Source organism: Ochotona curzoniae, unplaced genomic scaffold (genome assembly GCF_017591425.1).
Source record: "Ochotona curzoniae isolate NIBS_2020 unplaced genomic scaffold, NIBS_Ocur_1.0 scaffold_4506, whole genome shotgun sequence".
Lineage (NCBI taxonomy): Eukaryota > Metazoa > Chordata > Mammalia > Lagomorpha > Ochotonidae > Ochotona > Ochotona curzoniae.
In genome coordinates, this window is record NW_024467119.1 from 80,123,790 (window position 1) to 80,141,534 (window position 17,745).

The following is a 17,745-nucleotide window of genomic DNA, read 5'->3' on the forward strand; positions in this document are numbered from 1 at the left end:
GATTTATCATGATATGGCAGCCCTGGGCTGCACAGAAAAGGAAAGTTCCCAACAGGTCAAAACTTGCATGCATGATTTTGATTGGTGCTATTTTAACTAGCTTAAGCACACCACCAATATTTGGGTAAGCAAAATCACAATCACTGTATTTCTTTTCCATTTCCTATAATGTGCAGCAGCTTGCAGTATTTTAGAGTAACACGTAGTGTGCCATATGTGCTGTTTAACAAGACTATTTAACAATACAGCTAGTATCTTAAAATGAGTTAATTTGGGGTGCCACATATCATTCTTGGGTTAATTCTTTCTGGTTGTCTTCTTTGTCTTCAGTTTAATTTGTTCTCTCCTGCCAGATAACATTTATTCTTTCAACAGATACTTATTGGGTGCTATGCTGGATGTGGCTTTATTGGGCATATAGTGGGGAAACTCGACAGATAAAATGCCTTGCTTTCATGGAGTGGAAGACAAACCTACAATAAACTTGATGTGGCTTTAGATATTGGTAAGAGCAGTGGAGTGTAAGAGAACATGCATGTCTTTGTATGGATGGGGAACACATCTGTGCACCTGTGTGGGTATGAACCAACTGGCACAAGAGAAGGGAGATAGTCCTTCCACTTGTGTATTCCTTGGGTGGGTTTGGCACACTCAGCAGTGGCCCAATGAGGAGGCATGGCTCCTGGGCCAGAGCTCTGAGAGCAAGCCCTTCTCTGTTCACAAAGCTGCACACAGAGCAGAAAAAGGCAGTGGCCAGAAACCATCGTGTTCTTAGGATTCTACTTGCAAATCACACTCAATCTGTTAAAAACTAATTACGAATTAAAATTTAAAAATTAAGAAAACAGGGTGCAGTAGCCTAGTGGCTAAATCATCACCCTGCATGTACCAGGATCCCATATGGGCATCAGTTTATGTCCTGGCTATTCCACTTCCCATCCAGCTCCCTGCTTGTGATCTGGGAAAGCAGTGAAGCATGGCCCAAAGCCTTGGGACCCTACACCTACATGGGAGACCTAGAAGAAGCGCCTGGCTCCTGGCTTCAGCTCACCTCAGCTCTGGCCGTTGAGACCACTTGGGGAGTGAACCAGCAGCTGCAGAAAATCTTTCTTTCTCCTTCCTTCTCTCTGTAATATTTGCCATTCTAATAAACATAAAATCAATATTTTTTTAAAAATTAAGAAAACAGAAAATATTTATTGGTTTGAAAGCGTAATAGAGAGAAAGGTGGAAGTCTTCCCTCTGCTGGTTCATTCTCCAGATGGCCACTACAGTGGGGCTTAGGCCAAGCCAAGGCCAGGGACTTCGTCCCAGCCCCCCTATGTAGGTGGCAGGGGCCCAAGCTCTTGGACCATTTTCTGCTCCATTTCGCAGGCCATTAGCATGCATCTGGATCAGAACTGGTGCATGTGGGACTCAAACTGGTCTCCACATGAGATTCTGGTGTCACATGTGGTGGCTTTACCTGCAGTGCCACAACACTGGCCCCAAACCATAGTACTGAACAACACCATACTATGAAGAGACTGACGAGCTGGTAGCCATTGTAACTAAATGCTGTGTGTGTTTGCAATCCTTGACACTGTACAGATGGGATAATAATTAATCATATTGGAGGTCAAATGTCTGGAGAAGAATGTAATAAATGTATTGCATGTGTGGGTTAGAAGATGATGGCAATGGGAAAGAAGAAAACACACTTTAATGAGTTCTTTCCACAGAGATCATTTTACGTGTGATATTGGATTTTAGTTTTTAAAACTCTTACAAAATTAAAAAAGGATATCAATATTAAATAGAAGGCCTAGGGTCCAAAAATCTTGCCCTATGCAGGAGATGGCTTCAGGCGTACACGGGCTGCTCTACTGCAGCCCTAGAGAATAGTTTATGCCTTGAACTATTCCTATTACCACAGGTTGCCAGGCCACCAAATAGCGAAGCCAATCCAGGATTTGTCCATAGAGAAAATGGGTGCGCTCCCAGCTAAGGCTCAGTTAAGGAGGTTGTGATTTGTACAGCCAAGTAGCAATATGTTCATTGGTAAATACAATTGGCAATTCAATATGTGGACATATCATTTCTCGATGATTCTGTATGCGAATTAAAAGTCCCTTGCATGATTTTTATACCATTGTCATTGCTACTTATACCACACCCAATTTCTCAAAACCAAAATTGTTAAAATAAAATTAAAGGCAAGAAAAGGAGGAAGCGAGGAAACTAAGGTTAGTGGACACTGTTGTTAGGGGAGCAGAAGCTTAGCTCTGAATTTGCCTGTGGTCAGCACATCAGAGATGATGATGTTCCTTTTTTTAAAAGAATGACGCTAGTACATTCCAGAAGACATCCCCTCTCTCCATCTTGTTGTACTCTTTGATAAATTGTGTTCAGGGAACTGATGGTAATTTTACACATGAAAGAACAGTTTTTCACATTCAGTGAAATAGTAGTTTTTTGTTAGAACAGGTGGAGCTGGTCTTGTGGCCCAGTGAGTTAAGTCACCTTCTGGGACACCTGCATGCCATGTCATGCTGAGTGCTGCTTCTGAACCAGCCTCCTGCCTGTGTATCCTGGCTGGCAGAAGCTGGTGATTCAATTGCCACTCACGTGTGAGACCCAGACTGAGTTCTGGGCTTGTTGGTTTGCTCTAGCTCAGTCCTGGTTTTTTAAGGGCATTTGGGCAGTGAGCCATTGGAAAGAAGACCTTTCTCTCCATCCCCCCTGCTCACCTCCTTCATTCTCTCTTTGTTGCTCTGCCTTTTAAGTAGATGAACGTAAAGATGAAAACTTAAAAATTCCCCTTAACAAAATATGTAAATTTTCTTGACAAATCATGCTTTTTATGCACGTGGCTTAATTTTTCATTAGCAGAATTAATAGTTATTTTCATGAACAGATCGGCTAGTGTAGCCCTTTTGAAAACATGTAGCATTCAACAGTTTAGACTCTCAAGGCTATAATGCAAAATGAATTGCCCTTTGTTATTTAAACCATCATTAAAGGTGACATCTATTTTCATCTTCTTACTAATCTATATCAAACATGTAGGGACTGCAGCTTCATCAGTACAAAATCCCCTCCTCCTAGAAGAAAGGGAATGCAGGGACTGTGGGTAAAAGAAAGGAGGAGGGGAGAGGGAGTCCCCCGCAGCTTGGCGTTCAGGCACTGACTTGCCAGGAGGTCCAGGCTGGGGTTGGGCAGGTTGGGGCAGTAGGCGTCTCTGTTGCCATGACACCACTCTGACATCCAGAGAGCTACTGATGGTGCTTCCCTCTCTGATTCCCTCTTGGAACATCCCTCCTTGATTTTCAGAGCTCAGAGATGGGGACCTTGTTCCCAGGAGCCTCTGCAGCTTTGGAGTTGGTGAGGAGTAAGGGATCCAGGGGGCCCCAGGGGCCAGGATCCCTTTAGTCCTGCAAAGCATAGCTGCCTGTTACTCCAAAGGCTGCCAAGAAGAAAAAGGAGGAGGAGGAGGAAGAGGAGGAGGGGGGAGGAGAAAGAGGGGAGGGGAAGGGGGAAGAAAGGAGGAGGAGAAGGAGGAGAAGGACAAGGAGAAGAAGAAGAAAGTACTTGACCAGTTGATCTCTACCTCTCTGGTCTCATCTGTTTAAGGGGCATGTGCTACCATTTATGCCATTACCCCCGGAAGAGATAGACCATGATCTTTGAGCCAAGACTAAGCCTTTGTGGTCGGTTCTGAATGGGGGTCATTACCTTCCCCATGACCTCAGTGAAACTTGTTTTTTCTTCAGTCAAGCATCCCTGGTGCCTTGGCAAAGCCTAGTGACTGCCATCAGCTGCCCAGGTCTGGGGGGTCTTTACTTCTCCACATCATTGCCAGTAAGGTGCAGCCTAAAGGGGTGAGGCAAAGCCAGGAATTTGAAAACATTTGGAACAACTTTAAAAATACTCTTCTTTGTATGCCCTACTCCACATTTCAGACTTTCACAATTTCAATCCAATGTGTCTGTCCACCTGCTTTCCACTCATCCAGTCTAACAATCTAACCACTGGTCCAGTCATCCATCCTAATTATGCCTCCATATTTTTAACATTCACTCATCCATCCTAATTACCTCTTTGCATTTTAATGTCCATTCATCCATGTTAATAATTGCTTTGCCTTTGAAGCTATCTTTCGTAATGTTCCATCACATTTCCATCAATGCCCTTAATATAGAAACTATGGAACACGAGCAGGGGAATTCTTGTTGGCATTTAACTTGCACACTGGGATGGTAACACAGACATAGAAGGAAAGATATCTAAAGGCATTTTGAATAGGTGGTTTGAAATTGTTGCCACTCTTCAAAATTAATATATTTGTTGAATATGGATTGAAGAATGCACCCCTAGAAACACTTAAGATAATATTTCATAACTTTTCAAAAAGGATACGGGTTACTTATCATCCTCTTCAAATCAACCTTCTCTTTGCAATAAGGGCAAGTCTGCTTTTTCCCAACGATGCACCAGCCTCGAATGCAGAATTCATGAAAGCTGATGTCTTTTGTTAGGGAAACTTCCAGTCATTTTAAGGGTATTGCCTGCTTCATGGGGACATGGAAATGATCCTGTCTCCAGGAACTGGTGGTAGAGGGTGGCAGATGATGGAATTCAGTTAGGACAGCTAAGCCTCCAAGGACAGGGAGCCTGTGGGAGCAGTAGTCGCCCTTCCCAAGGGATTTGCTTGGCTTCTTGCCCTTGTAACAGTGCTTTCTCGCTTTGATGTCTTCTGGAACTGTGTCCTTGTATGTTCCTACTTGCTGCATCATACATTTCTCATGGCACTTCCTAATTCTACTTATCCTTCACCACTTGTTACCTCTTGATTGGAGGCACATTGACGAGTGCAAATTATTTGTGGCCATAAGCCTAAGAAATATTCCTATGAGCTTCATACATTTTTTTCCCTTAACTCTATGACTGGTAAGGAGCCAACCATTGCTGAATGAGAAATGAAACTAATAAACACAGTTCTCAAACTGTAGGTGTTTACAAATTCATGTGCCTTCATCACCTTGTCCAGTAGGCGGCCCTTTTCTTCTTACTCAAGAGTGAACCCCGTGTTTGCTCATAGCATCTATGTTCTTACGTGTGTGAGATTGTGTCTCCCTCATTGCTAGGCCCTCAGAACCTTAAGTAGCGCCTAGGAGACACTGATCAAATCATGCAAAACCAATTATTTTTGGAAAGTCTTGTTTTCAAATTCCCTTTGGGTAAAATGATTTGTAATGAGATCCGCCCTGTTGATTGATTGATTCCCACAGCTGCTGCTCCTGATGTGGCTTTCCAGGCCAAAGCACACTGATCTTGTGACTGGTCTGTCACAGACCCACATTAAACAGCGATGATGTAGAAGTTCCCTTCCCAACAAATGTGTGTATGAGGAAGAGGGGGGAAATGTCTGTTTTCACTACTACATGACTATGTGGTAAGGGCAATTAAGAGTTTCCATTACTTTCTAAGCTTAGAATCAGGCTCTTTATAGCAACATGCTTGGATGACTATAAAATGGTGTAAAACAGCAGATTTTGAACTCTAACTCCAATAACCCTGAGCAGAGTCTCATCTTCCAGATAGGGAACAAAGGGATGGGGGTCCTAGAACCAGCCCCACAAGGTCCACCCCTCCTTAACAGTCTCTTTCATCTTCAGACTCTCTGTGCTGGCACACACCCACCCTGGCAGACCCGCTCCAGTGCAGTGTTCAGATAAGCCTGCCTTGTTAATATGACTCATGCTTGCCCACTTCTTATTAATATGACTCATGCTAAAATGAGCCATTAATAATAATCCCTGCAAAGCAAATGTAAAGGTGAATACATTCTACATGACATATGTACACATGTATTATGATCCCTAAGGGCTTTTAAAGGGCAAACTGTTTCCACTTGCAAATGGCAAGGGGCTCGCTTCCAATACTTGAAAAGGGAAATCTTACTTAAAACCAAGGCCAAGCTTGGAAGATTTCTGCAAAGAGTGATAGTTTTTTGGGAAGGAGATTACACTGAAAAAAAAAATCCACTGTAGAATTGCAAATGGGATATCTTCGTGTTCCTCCTCTTAAGTTGTTAAGGTTTAAATGTTGGAGTAAAGGCTCCCATGTGTTTGAGATGAATCTGGACTGATTTGTGATTGAACAAATGGAAACTGTCCAGATGCAACAGAATTGAATCACAGGCACTGGACATCGAAGACATGACTGACTGAATTCGGTGGGCTTCAGCAGCAAATGACAAATGGTTCAATCATTGCATCATGCCAGAACTTTGAAGTTATTTTTGTACTATAAAATACAGGTAAATGATCCCTCTCCATTTTCTTTCTTCCTTTCATTCTTTTCTTCTTCCTTCAATTCTTCCTTCCTTTCCTTTTTAAAAAGATTTATTTGGTTTTATTGGAAAGTCAGATAGATATACATAGAGGAGGAGAGACAGAGAGGAAGATCTTCTGTTCACAGATTCATTCCCCAAGTGCTTGTAATGGCCAGAGCTGAGCCAATCCGAAGGTAGGAGCCAGGAGCTTCTTCCTGGTCTCCCACATGGGTACAGGGTCCCAGGTTTCAGGACATCTTCAACTGCTTTTCCAGGCCACAAACAGGGAGCTGGATGGGAGGGCCTCTCCTCTCCTCTCCTCTCCTCTCCTCTCCTCTCCTCTCCTCTCCTCTCCTCTCCTCTCCTCTCCTCTCCTCTCCTCTCCTCTCCTCTCCTCTCCTTTCCTCTCCTCTCCTCTCCTCTCCTCTTCTCTTCTCTTTTCTCTTCTCTTCTCTTCTCTTCAAATGAAACACAGATGACTGGCCAACCCCAACACAGTGTTGGTCTCCATGATTATATGGTGAGGAAGCACAGATAGCTTCGTTCAGGACTTGGGATGCTGGTGTATTGCAGTGCATTGAAGACTTTCTTTTCTTTCTTTTTTTTTTTTTTTTAAGATTTATTTTTAATTTTTATTGGAAAGGTGGATATACAGAGAGGAGAGACAGAGAGGAAGAACTTCCGTCCGATGATTTACTCCCCAAGCAGCCGCAAGGCTGGAGCTGAGCCAATCCGAAGCCAGGATCCTCTTCTGGGCCTCTGAAGCGGGTGCAGGGTCCCAAACCTTTGGGCCAAACTTGGCTGCTTTCCCAGGCCACAGGCAGGGAACTGGATGGGAAGTGGGGCTGCTGAGATTAGAACCGGCGCCCAAATAGGATCCCGGGCTTGCAAGGTGAGGACCTTAACCACACGCCGGGCCCGATTGAAGACTTTCTTAGGGATTCCTGGAGTTCCTGGAGAATGCTGGTTTCCAGGCCCAGGCTTGTGTGAAACTACTCCTAAAAAATTAATTAACACATGGCCCTTTGAGTTAGAACGCATAGATAGAAGAGTCATGTGACCCCGAAATCAGATGCTGAAACGTGGGCTGCTCCTCATTGTACAAGGAGCTCTACTCCCTATGCAGCCTGTTTTGAAGACCAAGGCTGGTGTCCTTCCTGGGGTGCCCCCAGGACAGTCCGTTCCCAGGGGTTATTTCTGGGCTACTGAGGTTCGAACATCAGCTCCATCTGGATAGCCTTGAGTTCCTCCTGAACCTTATACTTCACTCTTCTTACTCGCAAAGATCTCTGCTGGTTCACCTTGGCTGCTTGCTCCCTGATGGCTCGCCCCAGCTTCTCCAGCTCACAGCCCTGCTAAGGTGTCACCTTCTTCTCTCATGCAATGTGAGTTCTCTGTTAAAAGGAAACCACTGGAGGAGGAGGAGGCAGCTCACCCCAGTTCATTAGTTAGCAGGGATGATCAGAAAGTCTCAAAAAGCAAGACTGGGCTGGGGGATGAAAGTCTGGGATGCAAGGATGGAAGCTGTGGACAGGAGGAAGGCAGCAAGGGAAGGAGGAGGTATGAGGAAAGTGGATTCATTTCCCTTACAAAGGATACACATGATGACATGAAAGCTGGTAGGTATTTTCAATGAGTCCTTCTTCATCAAGCTCTACAATGATTTCCTGCCCACAGACGGCACAGATATTATCCGACAGGCTCCTTGTGGGCATCCCGCTGATGCTGTAGAACTTTGGTGGGGGTTTGGGGGACGGGAAACAGCAGAGCATTGGTGGAAAGGAGACAACTCATCATACCCAGATAGGGAAGCCAATGTCTGGTCCTGCGGTGGGCAGCCCCTGGCTCTCTGAACCCTCACTGTTTCTAAGCAGGTTCAGACCTTGAATCCATTTTCTGTAGCAACAGTGCTAGCATAGGGTGGAGATTTTCAGGCTATAGCCCGCTGAATCCCAAGTGGATGCAAAGCACGTTGCTAATTATAACATCTAATCCACGCTCCACATTTAGGGCTCCTTTGGAAAACAGGGATTGTTTTAATTTGGGGTTGTAGTGCGGAGTTACATATGTCTGCCCATTGAGTCACCCTTCCCCTTCCTCTCCTGGAGATTCTGAGTCAGCCATCTGGAGTCAACCCAGGAGTCAGTGTTTTCTTTTTTGTTTGTTTCACTGAAAGATTCATTTGTCCAAAAGGCAGAGAGATTGAGAAAGTGAGAGAGAGAGAGAGAGAGACTACGTTTTCTGCTTCACTCTCCAAATGTCTGCAAGAGGGTTTGGACTAAAGTGAAGCCAGGAGCCTGGAATATCATCCAGGTCTCCCATGCGGGTGGAAAAGGTCCAAACACCTGGAGGCTATGTTCCACTGCTTTCCCAGGTGCATTAGCAGGGAGCTGGACTGGAAGAGGAGCAGTCAGGACTCAAACTGGTCCTCATGTGGGATGCTGGTATTATAGACAGTGGGCAAACTCACTGCACCACAAGGATGGCCACAATTTCTTTTCTAATTCCCACATTCTTGATGGGAACACCCAGACTGTTAGAAGACAATGTCCTGAAACTTGGGGGCATCTGTATCTTCTAGTGCTATTAGGCTCCTGATGAAGCTTTCTTTAAAAAAAGTGTTCATTTTGTAATAGTTTAAAAAATATAAATGAAGGCTAGCAAGTGTGAAAGAGCACCAGCCATGCTGGCATCACACAGGAATGCTAGGTTTGAGCTCCACTTCCAATCCAGCTCCTTGCTAATATGCTTGCGCCCTTCCCCTCTCCTGTCCCATGGCAGACCTGGATGGGGTTTCAGGCTCCTGGATTTGGTCTGGCCCAGCCGGGTCATTGTAGCCATTTGGAGAGTGAATTAAGAGATAGAGGATCTCTTCCCCTCCCCCGTCACTGTTTCTCCTTTATTCTCAGTAGCTCTGCCTTTCAAATAAATAATTAAAAAAAAAAAGATGTAAGGACAGCACAGAGAATGGCCAAAGCTAGTTTTATCTATTAGTATCATTATTACTGAGTTTGTTTTAAGGAATTGGCTCATGTGTTGTGGGGGCTGTCAAGTCAGAAATTAGTAGTGCTAGTCAGCAGGCTGCAAGCTGGCAAGACCTGACGATGCAGTCTTTAAGCAAAATCCCTTTTCTAGGAAGCACCAGCATTTTCTTCTAAGGCCTCTGATTGGCTAAAGGTATTTTCCATTATTTAAATCTGAATGTTTGGAAGTGGATGGATAGCCTAGCGGATAAAGTGCTTGAATCCCACTTCAGTGGTACCTGACTTTGCTTCCCAACTCTAACTCCTGACTCCACATTTCTGCTAAGATAGGTGCTTGGAGGCAGCAGTGATGGGTCCAATAGCTGGGCTCCTGCCACCCACCCACACAGGAGATTTCAGTTGAATTCTCAGTTCCCTGTTTGGGCCCTGGGGCCCAATGAAGGTCCTGCCAGTGAAGGCATCTGGGAAGGATCCTGTGATGGGAAGCTTTTGGCACCTCTTTGCCTTTAAAATATATAAAATTGACAAAAAAAAAAAGAGGAAAAAATCAGTTGGCTGTGGATGTCAGGCATATCTATAAAATATCTTCACAGCAATATTTTGAGCAGTGGTTGACCAAATAAATGGAAAGTGTAGCCTAGGCAAGTTGACCCAAAATGTAACAACTCAGATTATGGACCCGTATCTGCACATACTTGTCTATTCACCTCCATCTCTTTGTTTATTGAACGATTTGTCTGTATCATTGTGGACTCAAAGCTATTGAATGCTTTGGCTTCTAACCCTATACTATTGCTACTACTGTTCTGTTGCTCCAGTTGCAGCTCTGGCCATTGGAGATCTTTTGGTTTGTTTCCATGTCTGTTTGACACATCCTCTCAGTGTTGGGTCCTTTCTTTTGCTTTTGGCACTTTGTTACTTTCTGACTGTGATTCTCTAAGATGAAAGTGGAAATTTCTTGCCCAGATCTCTAACCAGCCATTTCTTCAAGAAGCTCTGGTTTATTTTATTGGAAAATAGGATTTGGATGCTGAATGTGCTTATGGCAATTGGGTGTCCCTGGTCCAGGGACCGCTAGCTGAGGAAATATATCTGTGTGTAATGATACAGGTGGATACATATGCTACATGTATTTATTTGCATATACATATTTTAAAAATAGGAATTAGATAAGAGGAATTAAATGGGAATTTAAAAAAGATTTATTTATCTTGTTGAAAGGCAAATCTACAGAGAGATAGAGCCAGAACCAGAGAACCAGAGCAGAGCCAGGAGCTTCCTCCAGGTCTTCCACGTGGGTGCTGGGGCCCAAGGACCTGAGCCATCCTCCGCTGCTTCCCCAGACCACAAGCAGGGAGCTGGATGGGAAGTGGAGCAGTTGGGACTTGAACCAGCACCCTTATGGGACACTGGCACTGCAGGCACCTGCTATGCCACAGTGTTGGCCCGTCTCCAATGTTACCCCATTATTGTGTATATCCTTCTAGCCTGTCTGTCATCTCCCACTCAGTGAGAAACGCAGCTTCCACTATCAGTCATCCACTGACATAGCTGTTCAATTTTGGGATACACATCTACTGAGGACAACAACTGCATTACCTAGAGTACAACGTTTATGTCTGGTTCACTGTACTTTTAGATTTGTAGTCATCACTCATTTCTAGTTATGGAGGTCAACATCTCCTGCCCAATCTATTCCTGTCCTCCTCCCCAACCTCCACCAGTGAGATTATTTCACACATATGTGATACAGTAAGAGTCTTTCATTCCCCTACTGTTCACATGTTAGCCTAAGATTTTCTGACTTGCTAAGGGTCTTCACAGTTCACATCTATTAAGGTTCAGCCTTTCAACTGCCAAATTCCACAGATTTGGACAAATGCATGTTGTGCCAGGGATCCTCCATGGAAGGACTATGCAGAACAGTTTCTCCACCATCAAAAACTTCTTGTGCTTCACCTGGCCGACCCTGCTCATTCTCTAACCTCCTGGTAACCACCGGTCACATTAACATGCTCTACAGTTGTACTTTTCCAAACATCACCTAAAGGGAATCATGTAGAAGGAGGCCTTTTTGGACTGGTTCTATTCACTCAGCAATATGCATGTAAGATTCGTCAATGGTTTTGGATGGTCCAGTAGCTCATTCCTTTTTCCAGGGTGTTTGGTTTTGTCTACATAGCCCCACTCCTGGTGTGTAGACTTAGGGACTGGCATGGGGATAGAGGTTGCTTTTTGCTACTTTCTAACCTCAATAACAAGCACATGTACATGTGTGCACACAGGTCTGAGTATAGATACACACTCATTCTATTAGTGTAAGTCACTGGTGGCTAAGCCAATGTGATTTCTATAGATTGGTAGCTGGCATAATGATGACAGAGAGTGACAAGATGTTTCTGACTGGTGGGGTGGGATGAGGTGGGAAGTCTGCAGGGAGTTGGTGCTGAAAGAGTCAACTGCCTCAACTAGAGGCAGTCTCCACTGGAGAAGAGGACACATTCAACCCTTCTCTTTTGCTGCTGTTCAGAAGAAAGAACAAAGCTTTGGAGATTGTCTAGAGTACATGTCGTCTGGTTCTAGTTGGAGTAGTAGAGTTCCTACCTAGGAGAGTCTTAAACCTTATAAGAAAAGCAGTTGTCCCCTTGGATGAAACATAGCAAGGGCATGCCAAAGGCAGAAGGACAAGAGTATTCACAGAGCCTGTGATGGAAGGAAAGAATGATGAAGTCAAGGTCATGCCTGCCCTGCTCCAGGAATGGAGAGAGGAAGTTCACTCTTCCCTTGCTCTTTGTACCTGTTTCTCTACTTCCTATTTGAGGGTGCACCAAGATGCAGGTAGAGGACAGGAGGCTGAATTCCTAAAGTGGATGGGTTCATCGTTCCTGGAGACCTTGGTTGTAATGCCACAGATGAATGTTCTCTATCTATCTATCTATCTATCTATCTATCTATCTAGATATCTATATCTATCTATATATATCTATCTATCTTCTATAGATATCTATGTAGATATCTGTCTCTATAGATCTATCTGTATCGATCTATATTTGTATCTATCTAGATATCTATCTCTATCTATCTCTATATCTATATATCTATCTATATCTAGATATCTTTCTATCTATAGATATATAGATATATAGATATATAGATATATCTGGAATCCATCTCACTGAAAGGATATGTCTAGTGTTAACTTTAATTTTCAAACTGCTTTAAAAATCACACAATTTTTAATTTTCTTTTATAAAAGGCCAGACACAGTACACACAGTCCATTTAGCATACTTTTTATATTTCCTGCTCTTTTAGATGCTACCTATGAGAACCAATTTTCATGAAAACTATACCCTGTGCACTGTTGATTCTGGAGTGTTTAAGTAGCACTGGGTAGGACTTATATTTCCATTAGGCAGAATTTTTGGAAGAAATAGAGGGGCTTTGTTCTGATTGGCCTTTGATTAATCTTTTAAATGTTGGAAGTTAGAATATGCTAGCTCTGATGACCCAGATAAGTAGTAACATATTTTATTTATAAGGATGCCTCACTCCCAACCTCAACTATTCCATAGAAGAAATGTATCTTCCATTAGTTACCAAGAACATTTTTGATACAAGAAGAATCCAGGGTCTTACTAGGTTGGAAGGACCAAGACAGGACTGAAGAGAACAATCATCAATGCCTGGAGACAGATTTAACTATGTCTGAAAATGAAAGCAAGTATGTGAGAGGAAACCAGATCTTGTGTTGTATGCAACACCAGAGAATAATAGCACTCACCCCAATAGTGGAGGCCATGTAATCCGAGCAGATCTCAGCAAAGTCTCTCCCCATTACTCCGTAGTAGAGGCCGTAGAACAAGGCCACAATGCCGAAGTCCATAGAATCTCTAGCTTTGATTCTGTTGAAAACAACAGCATAAGAAAATAAGCAGCTGGCATTCAGGAGGCAGAGGAAGGCTGGAGTTTGCAGAATACACCCTGCCACTGTGTCAGCAGAGTCTGTCAACATTGTCCCCATTTTTTATTTAGTTTTTTTTTTTTTGTTGTCTCATATGGAAGAATGAGAAATTCTCCAGTTTCCTCAAATGGCACCATTCAATGTCAGTTGGCAGGGGAATTATTCAGTGCTCTGCTCTTACATGTGAAGGATGCACACTAAAACCTCCAGTGGATGCCTGAAACTGGGGATAGTACCAAACCTTACATGTGTCATGCTTGTTCCTATGCATACATCCTTATGAAACAGCTTAAGTAGAACCTAGGCAAAGTGAAATTTTAATAATAGTAACAGAAAGAGAACAATTACAAGAACATACTGCAATACAAGCTTGCATTTTAGGGTCTATATTAAGTAAAGTAAGGGTTGCTTGAACATAGACACTGCACTGACGTGAAGTCAGTCTGGGAAGAGAGATGGCTGTTTACAGGCAGGCAGTGTATACAGTGTGGATACGCTGGCAAGGAAGATGGCTCATGTCCTGTCGGGATAGGGCAGGACAGTACCAGATTGTAATGCATTACTCACAACGGTGCATCATGTGAGACTTACTATTTCTGGAATTTTCCATTTTGTAGTTTTGGATGGTTGACCATGAGTAACTAAAGCTGCAGAAAGCAGAACTGGGGCCAGGAAAGGCTACTGGAGTCTCTGAATCCCTCTCAGGACAGCAGTGCTTAGATAAGCTGATCTCAAGCAGCGGTTTCAAGGTTGGTTGCACACAGAAAGATGTGGGCAGCTTGTAAAAATCCCCATCTCCAGGCCACACCCATCATGATGATGTCAGTGGCTGTAGTAAAGGGACCTGGATAGCTGGATAGCCAGCAATTTTGAAGCATCCCTGACCCCAGATAACCCTACCGGGCAGCTAACATTCAGAACCACCGGGGCAGTGCTTCCCAGCCTTAACAAGCATAGAGTACAATTGCCTGGGAAGACTTAAATGCTTGATCTAGGAGGTGTTTTTGTCAGGTGCGTCCACTTCTCATCAGAAGTGACTGGACACTCTGCTTCAATTGTCCAGCATGCTTTTAACAATTTATTTGTTTTATTGCAAAGTCAGATATACAGAGGAGGAGAGACAGCGAGAAAGATCTTCAGTCCAATGATTCGCTCCATAAGTGATCGCCACAGCCAGATCTGAGCCGTTCCAAAGCCAGGAGCCTAGAGCCTGGCTCTGGGTGCAGGGTACCAAGGCTCTGGGCCATCCTTGACTGCTTTCCCAGGCCACAAGCAAGGAGCTAGATGGGAAACGGGGCCACTGGGATTAGAACCGGTGCCCATATGGAATCCCAGTGTGTGCAAGGTGAGGACTTTAGGCCACCATGCCAGGTCCCCAGCATGCTTTAAATATTTGATCCTACCTAAGAAATATTTGACATGGAGATCATCATCCCCTGACTTTTGCATGTAAAAACATGGAGTGTTATACAATTTGCACAAATCCAAACCAGGAATGAAAGCTCAAATTTGAGGTCACCTTGCCACCACTGTCATGTTTTCATGGAGGAATGATTTGCAAGTTTGTGACAATGCTTTGCCTTATGTTAGGACCTCTACAAAGTCAGAACTGATTCTCAGTCATTTGGTTGGTTATGGTATTTGTCAGAGAGTCTTAGAAACCAGCATTGGTGTGCTGAGTTTGACCATTTTGGGGGCAAGGAGGAGGGTGTGAGAAGAGTGGAATATCCCATCTCTGGAGCCTTCCTCTTATAATTGTGCAGCTTATTTTTGTGCTGTTAATCTGAGGAGGAAGTGGTGAAGGCAGACAGCTTTATAGACTTAGAAGATATGGAATCTTTGGAATCAACAACAGGGGATACTAACATGTTCCTGCATATTTTTGAGAATTAGGACAGTGGGGGCTGAAGATTACTGTTCCCTCCAGGTCTAGGGCAGTGTATGTTCCTAATCTACTAAAGAACAGCACAGTGACACACTTGTGGCTCTATAGGAAAGAACTGTAATACAGTGACAACAACGAGGAGTAAGAAATAGTTCCTGCTTAGCCTGGGGGTGGTGTTCTTGATACGCCTCCTGGTAGAATTCATGGATAAGGCTGTTAAATCCTTGTCAGGTAATAGTCTTGGAAAACTATAGTCCCAAGTGATTTTGTTAACATTTTATAGCTACCTACACCCGTGTAAATAAGGTATGATAAACAGATGCTATAGAGACATGAACAGGGCCAAGTGTGATAGCCTAGTGGCTAAAGCCCTCACCTTGCACATGCCAGTATCCCATATGGGCACTGGTTCTAATCCTAGCTGTTCCATTTTCCATCCAGCTCGCTGCTTGTGACCTGGGAAAGCAGTCGAGGAGAGCCCAGAACCTTGGGACCCTGCACCCACATCGGAGACCCAGAAGAAGCTCCTGGCTCTTCGTTTTGGATCGACTCAGTTCTGGCCATTGTGGCCACTTGGGGAGTGAATCAGCAGATGGAAGATCTTTCTGTCTGTCTCTCCTTCTTTCTGTAAATGTGACTTTTCAATAAAAATAAAGTTTTAAAAAGACATGAATAGTGTCTTTTAAACTTGCGATAGTAGATCTGTCCAATGACCTATGCTTTTCCTACTAGAAAACAGGAGGAATTCCCTCTCCCAAGGCTACTTCTGCATCTGCTCACCTTCCTTAGCTTCCAAGTCCATTGCTGCTGATTTGTTCTTCTATTTTGTTATGTTCCCAAAGATCCAGAGGAGCTTCAGTGGAGGAGACCTGGGAGATTGTTCTTGGAGCTGTTTTTTTTGGTAGTTGTGTGCCCTGTGGCCAGAACCCTGGGCAGCTTCTCCAGGCTCTGCTCTGCGACTCACATTCACAACAGGTTTTTGCACACTCCCCCTGGACAGGAGCACATTCTGGGACACAGGTACGAGTTCCCCAGTTTCTGTTTGTCTTCCCAAGACTTTTTGAATTGCTACCCTATTAATTATCTTTCAGCAACTACCCGTCCCCCACAAGTCCCTGTTCTTAGTTCTCGCCTATTCTGTCTGTCCCCAACAAAAAGGGTTTTCATGGAAACCAGAAATAACATTCTAGGAAGGAATACTTCCAATGGAGGTGTAGCCACAAATACTTGGTGATGCAGCGCACAGCGATGTCCCTGTCCGTGTGACACTGCGTGTAAGATGGTGGTCCCTGAAGATCATACTGCCTAGTGGCGTCGTAGCCCTCTTGGTTTGCTAGTGTCCACATTGTGATGTTTATCACAATGATGAGATTGTTTCATCATGCATTTCTCAGAACCAACCCATGACACTGAATCACGATTTTACATATTCTTCTAGTTACTTTAGAAAAGTAGAATTGAACAGATGAAACACTCATCATTTCCTATAAAATACTATCATTTCCTGACGTTATCAATATGAAATGCTTTTCAAACTGTATTTAAAATGCTATGTGTATTTTGCACTTATTTCATCTTTTAAGTCTCAGGAGTCGCAAGGAGCTGAAAGCTGCTTGGAAATTATAGCTCTAGAAATTTTAAGAAAAAAAGATACACAGACTGTTTGGAACCTGCATAATTTTGTGGAAGGGAAATTTGAAGTCCAGTAAGAATTATGGCCTCACAATGATAGGTTTGCTTTCACTGGCGACATTTAAAGTAGGGTCAAGTAGAGATTCTCTTTGTAGCTTCTAAATTATACACTTATTCTGCAGGATGCTCCTCTCTTAATTTTCTGCTGATTTTCTCCAATGGTGAGCGTGTGGATAGCTGCTTTTAAAAACCTGACATATAGAGAGTTAGAGGGTTGGATACTTCCAGATAGAGAAATGAGGTGAGGGGACCAGGTGAGTGTTCCCAGCAAGTAAGTGCATAAAGACACGAATAACTTAATGGAACATACTTACTTGAAAAAGAAATTGAATCCACACATTGTAAACATAATAGCCAAATAACCCACAACCCCAAAGGCATAGGTGAGCTTGTAGATTAGAAGAAACCATTTGTAAACCAATCTGTGGAGTGAAAGTTGGGGAGAAACAAAGAGTGCTGTGAGAATGGCGTCATTGTTACCACTGATACAAACAAAGCTTGTGTTTCTGTTGTTTCATTCCCATACCCACCATACTGAACTGCATACACTTGTGAGTTAAACTCAAGAATAACCTCAAGGTTGGACACAATGGCAACAAATGAGATAACACTGAGTATCATGGTCATGTTTACATGTGTATTTGATCTAGGCTTCCCTGTAAAAATGGCCTCCAGGACTGATTACTCTCCCTGGGGTATTACCTCCAGGACCTTGGGTTAACCTACAGTGACTTCAGCAGGAGTGCCTTGTAGACAAGCAAAAGATAAAAAGTGAGGAGAAGACAACTCGAGGTCCCCACTAGGAGTCCCTCTTCCCTTCTGCTAGGCTGCCCCTCCCCAGCATGGTTATCACCTCTCAGGACCCAGCCCTTGGCCCAGCTCCTTGCTACCCATAAAATACCTCT

The 17,745-nt window shown here is 43.7% G+C and overlaps 1 protein-coding gene across 1 annotated transcript in view; it reads right to left on the minus strand.

Moving 5' to 3' along the window:
- Positions 1 to 1,700: 1,700 nt before the first annotated feature.
- The window catches only part of RNF175 (ring finger protein 175), a 42,281-nt gene continuing 26,236 nt past the window's right edge, over positions 1,701 to 17,745 (minus strand). The window contains exons 5-9 of the mRNA XM_040966603.1: positions 17,155 to 17,262; positions 13,084 to 13,204; positions 7,916 to 8,049; positions 4,399 to 4,500; positions 1,701 to 1,983 (exon numbers count right to left, since the gene is read on the minus strand). Of these exons, the coding sequence (XP_040822537.1) occupies positions 1,863 to 1,983; positions 4,399 to 4,500; positions 7,916 to 8,049; positions 13,084 to 13,204; positions 17,155 to 17,262 (586 nt within the window). The 3' untranslated portion in view covers positions 1,701 to 1,862. The remainder of the gene's footprint in view (positions 1,984 to 4,398; positions 4,501 to 7,915; positions 8,050 to 13,083; positions 13,205 to 17,154; positions 17,263 to 17,745) is intronic.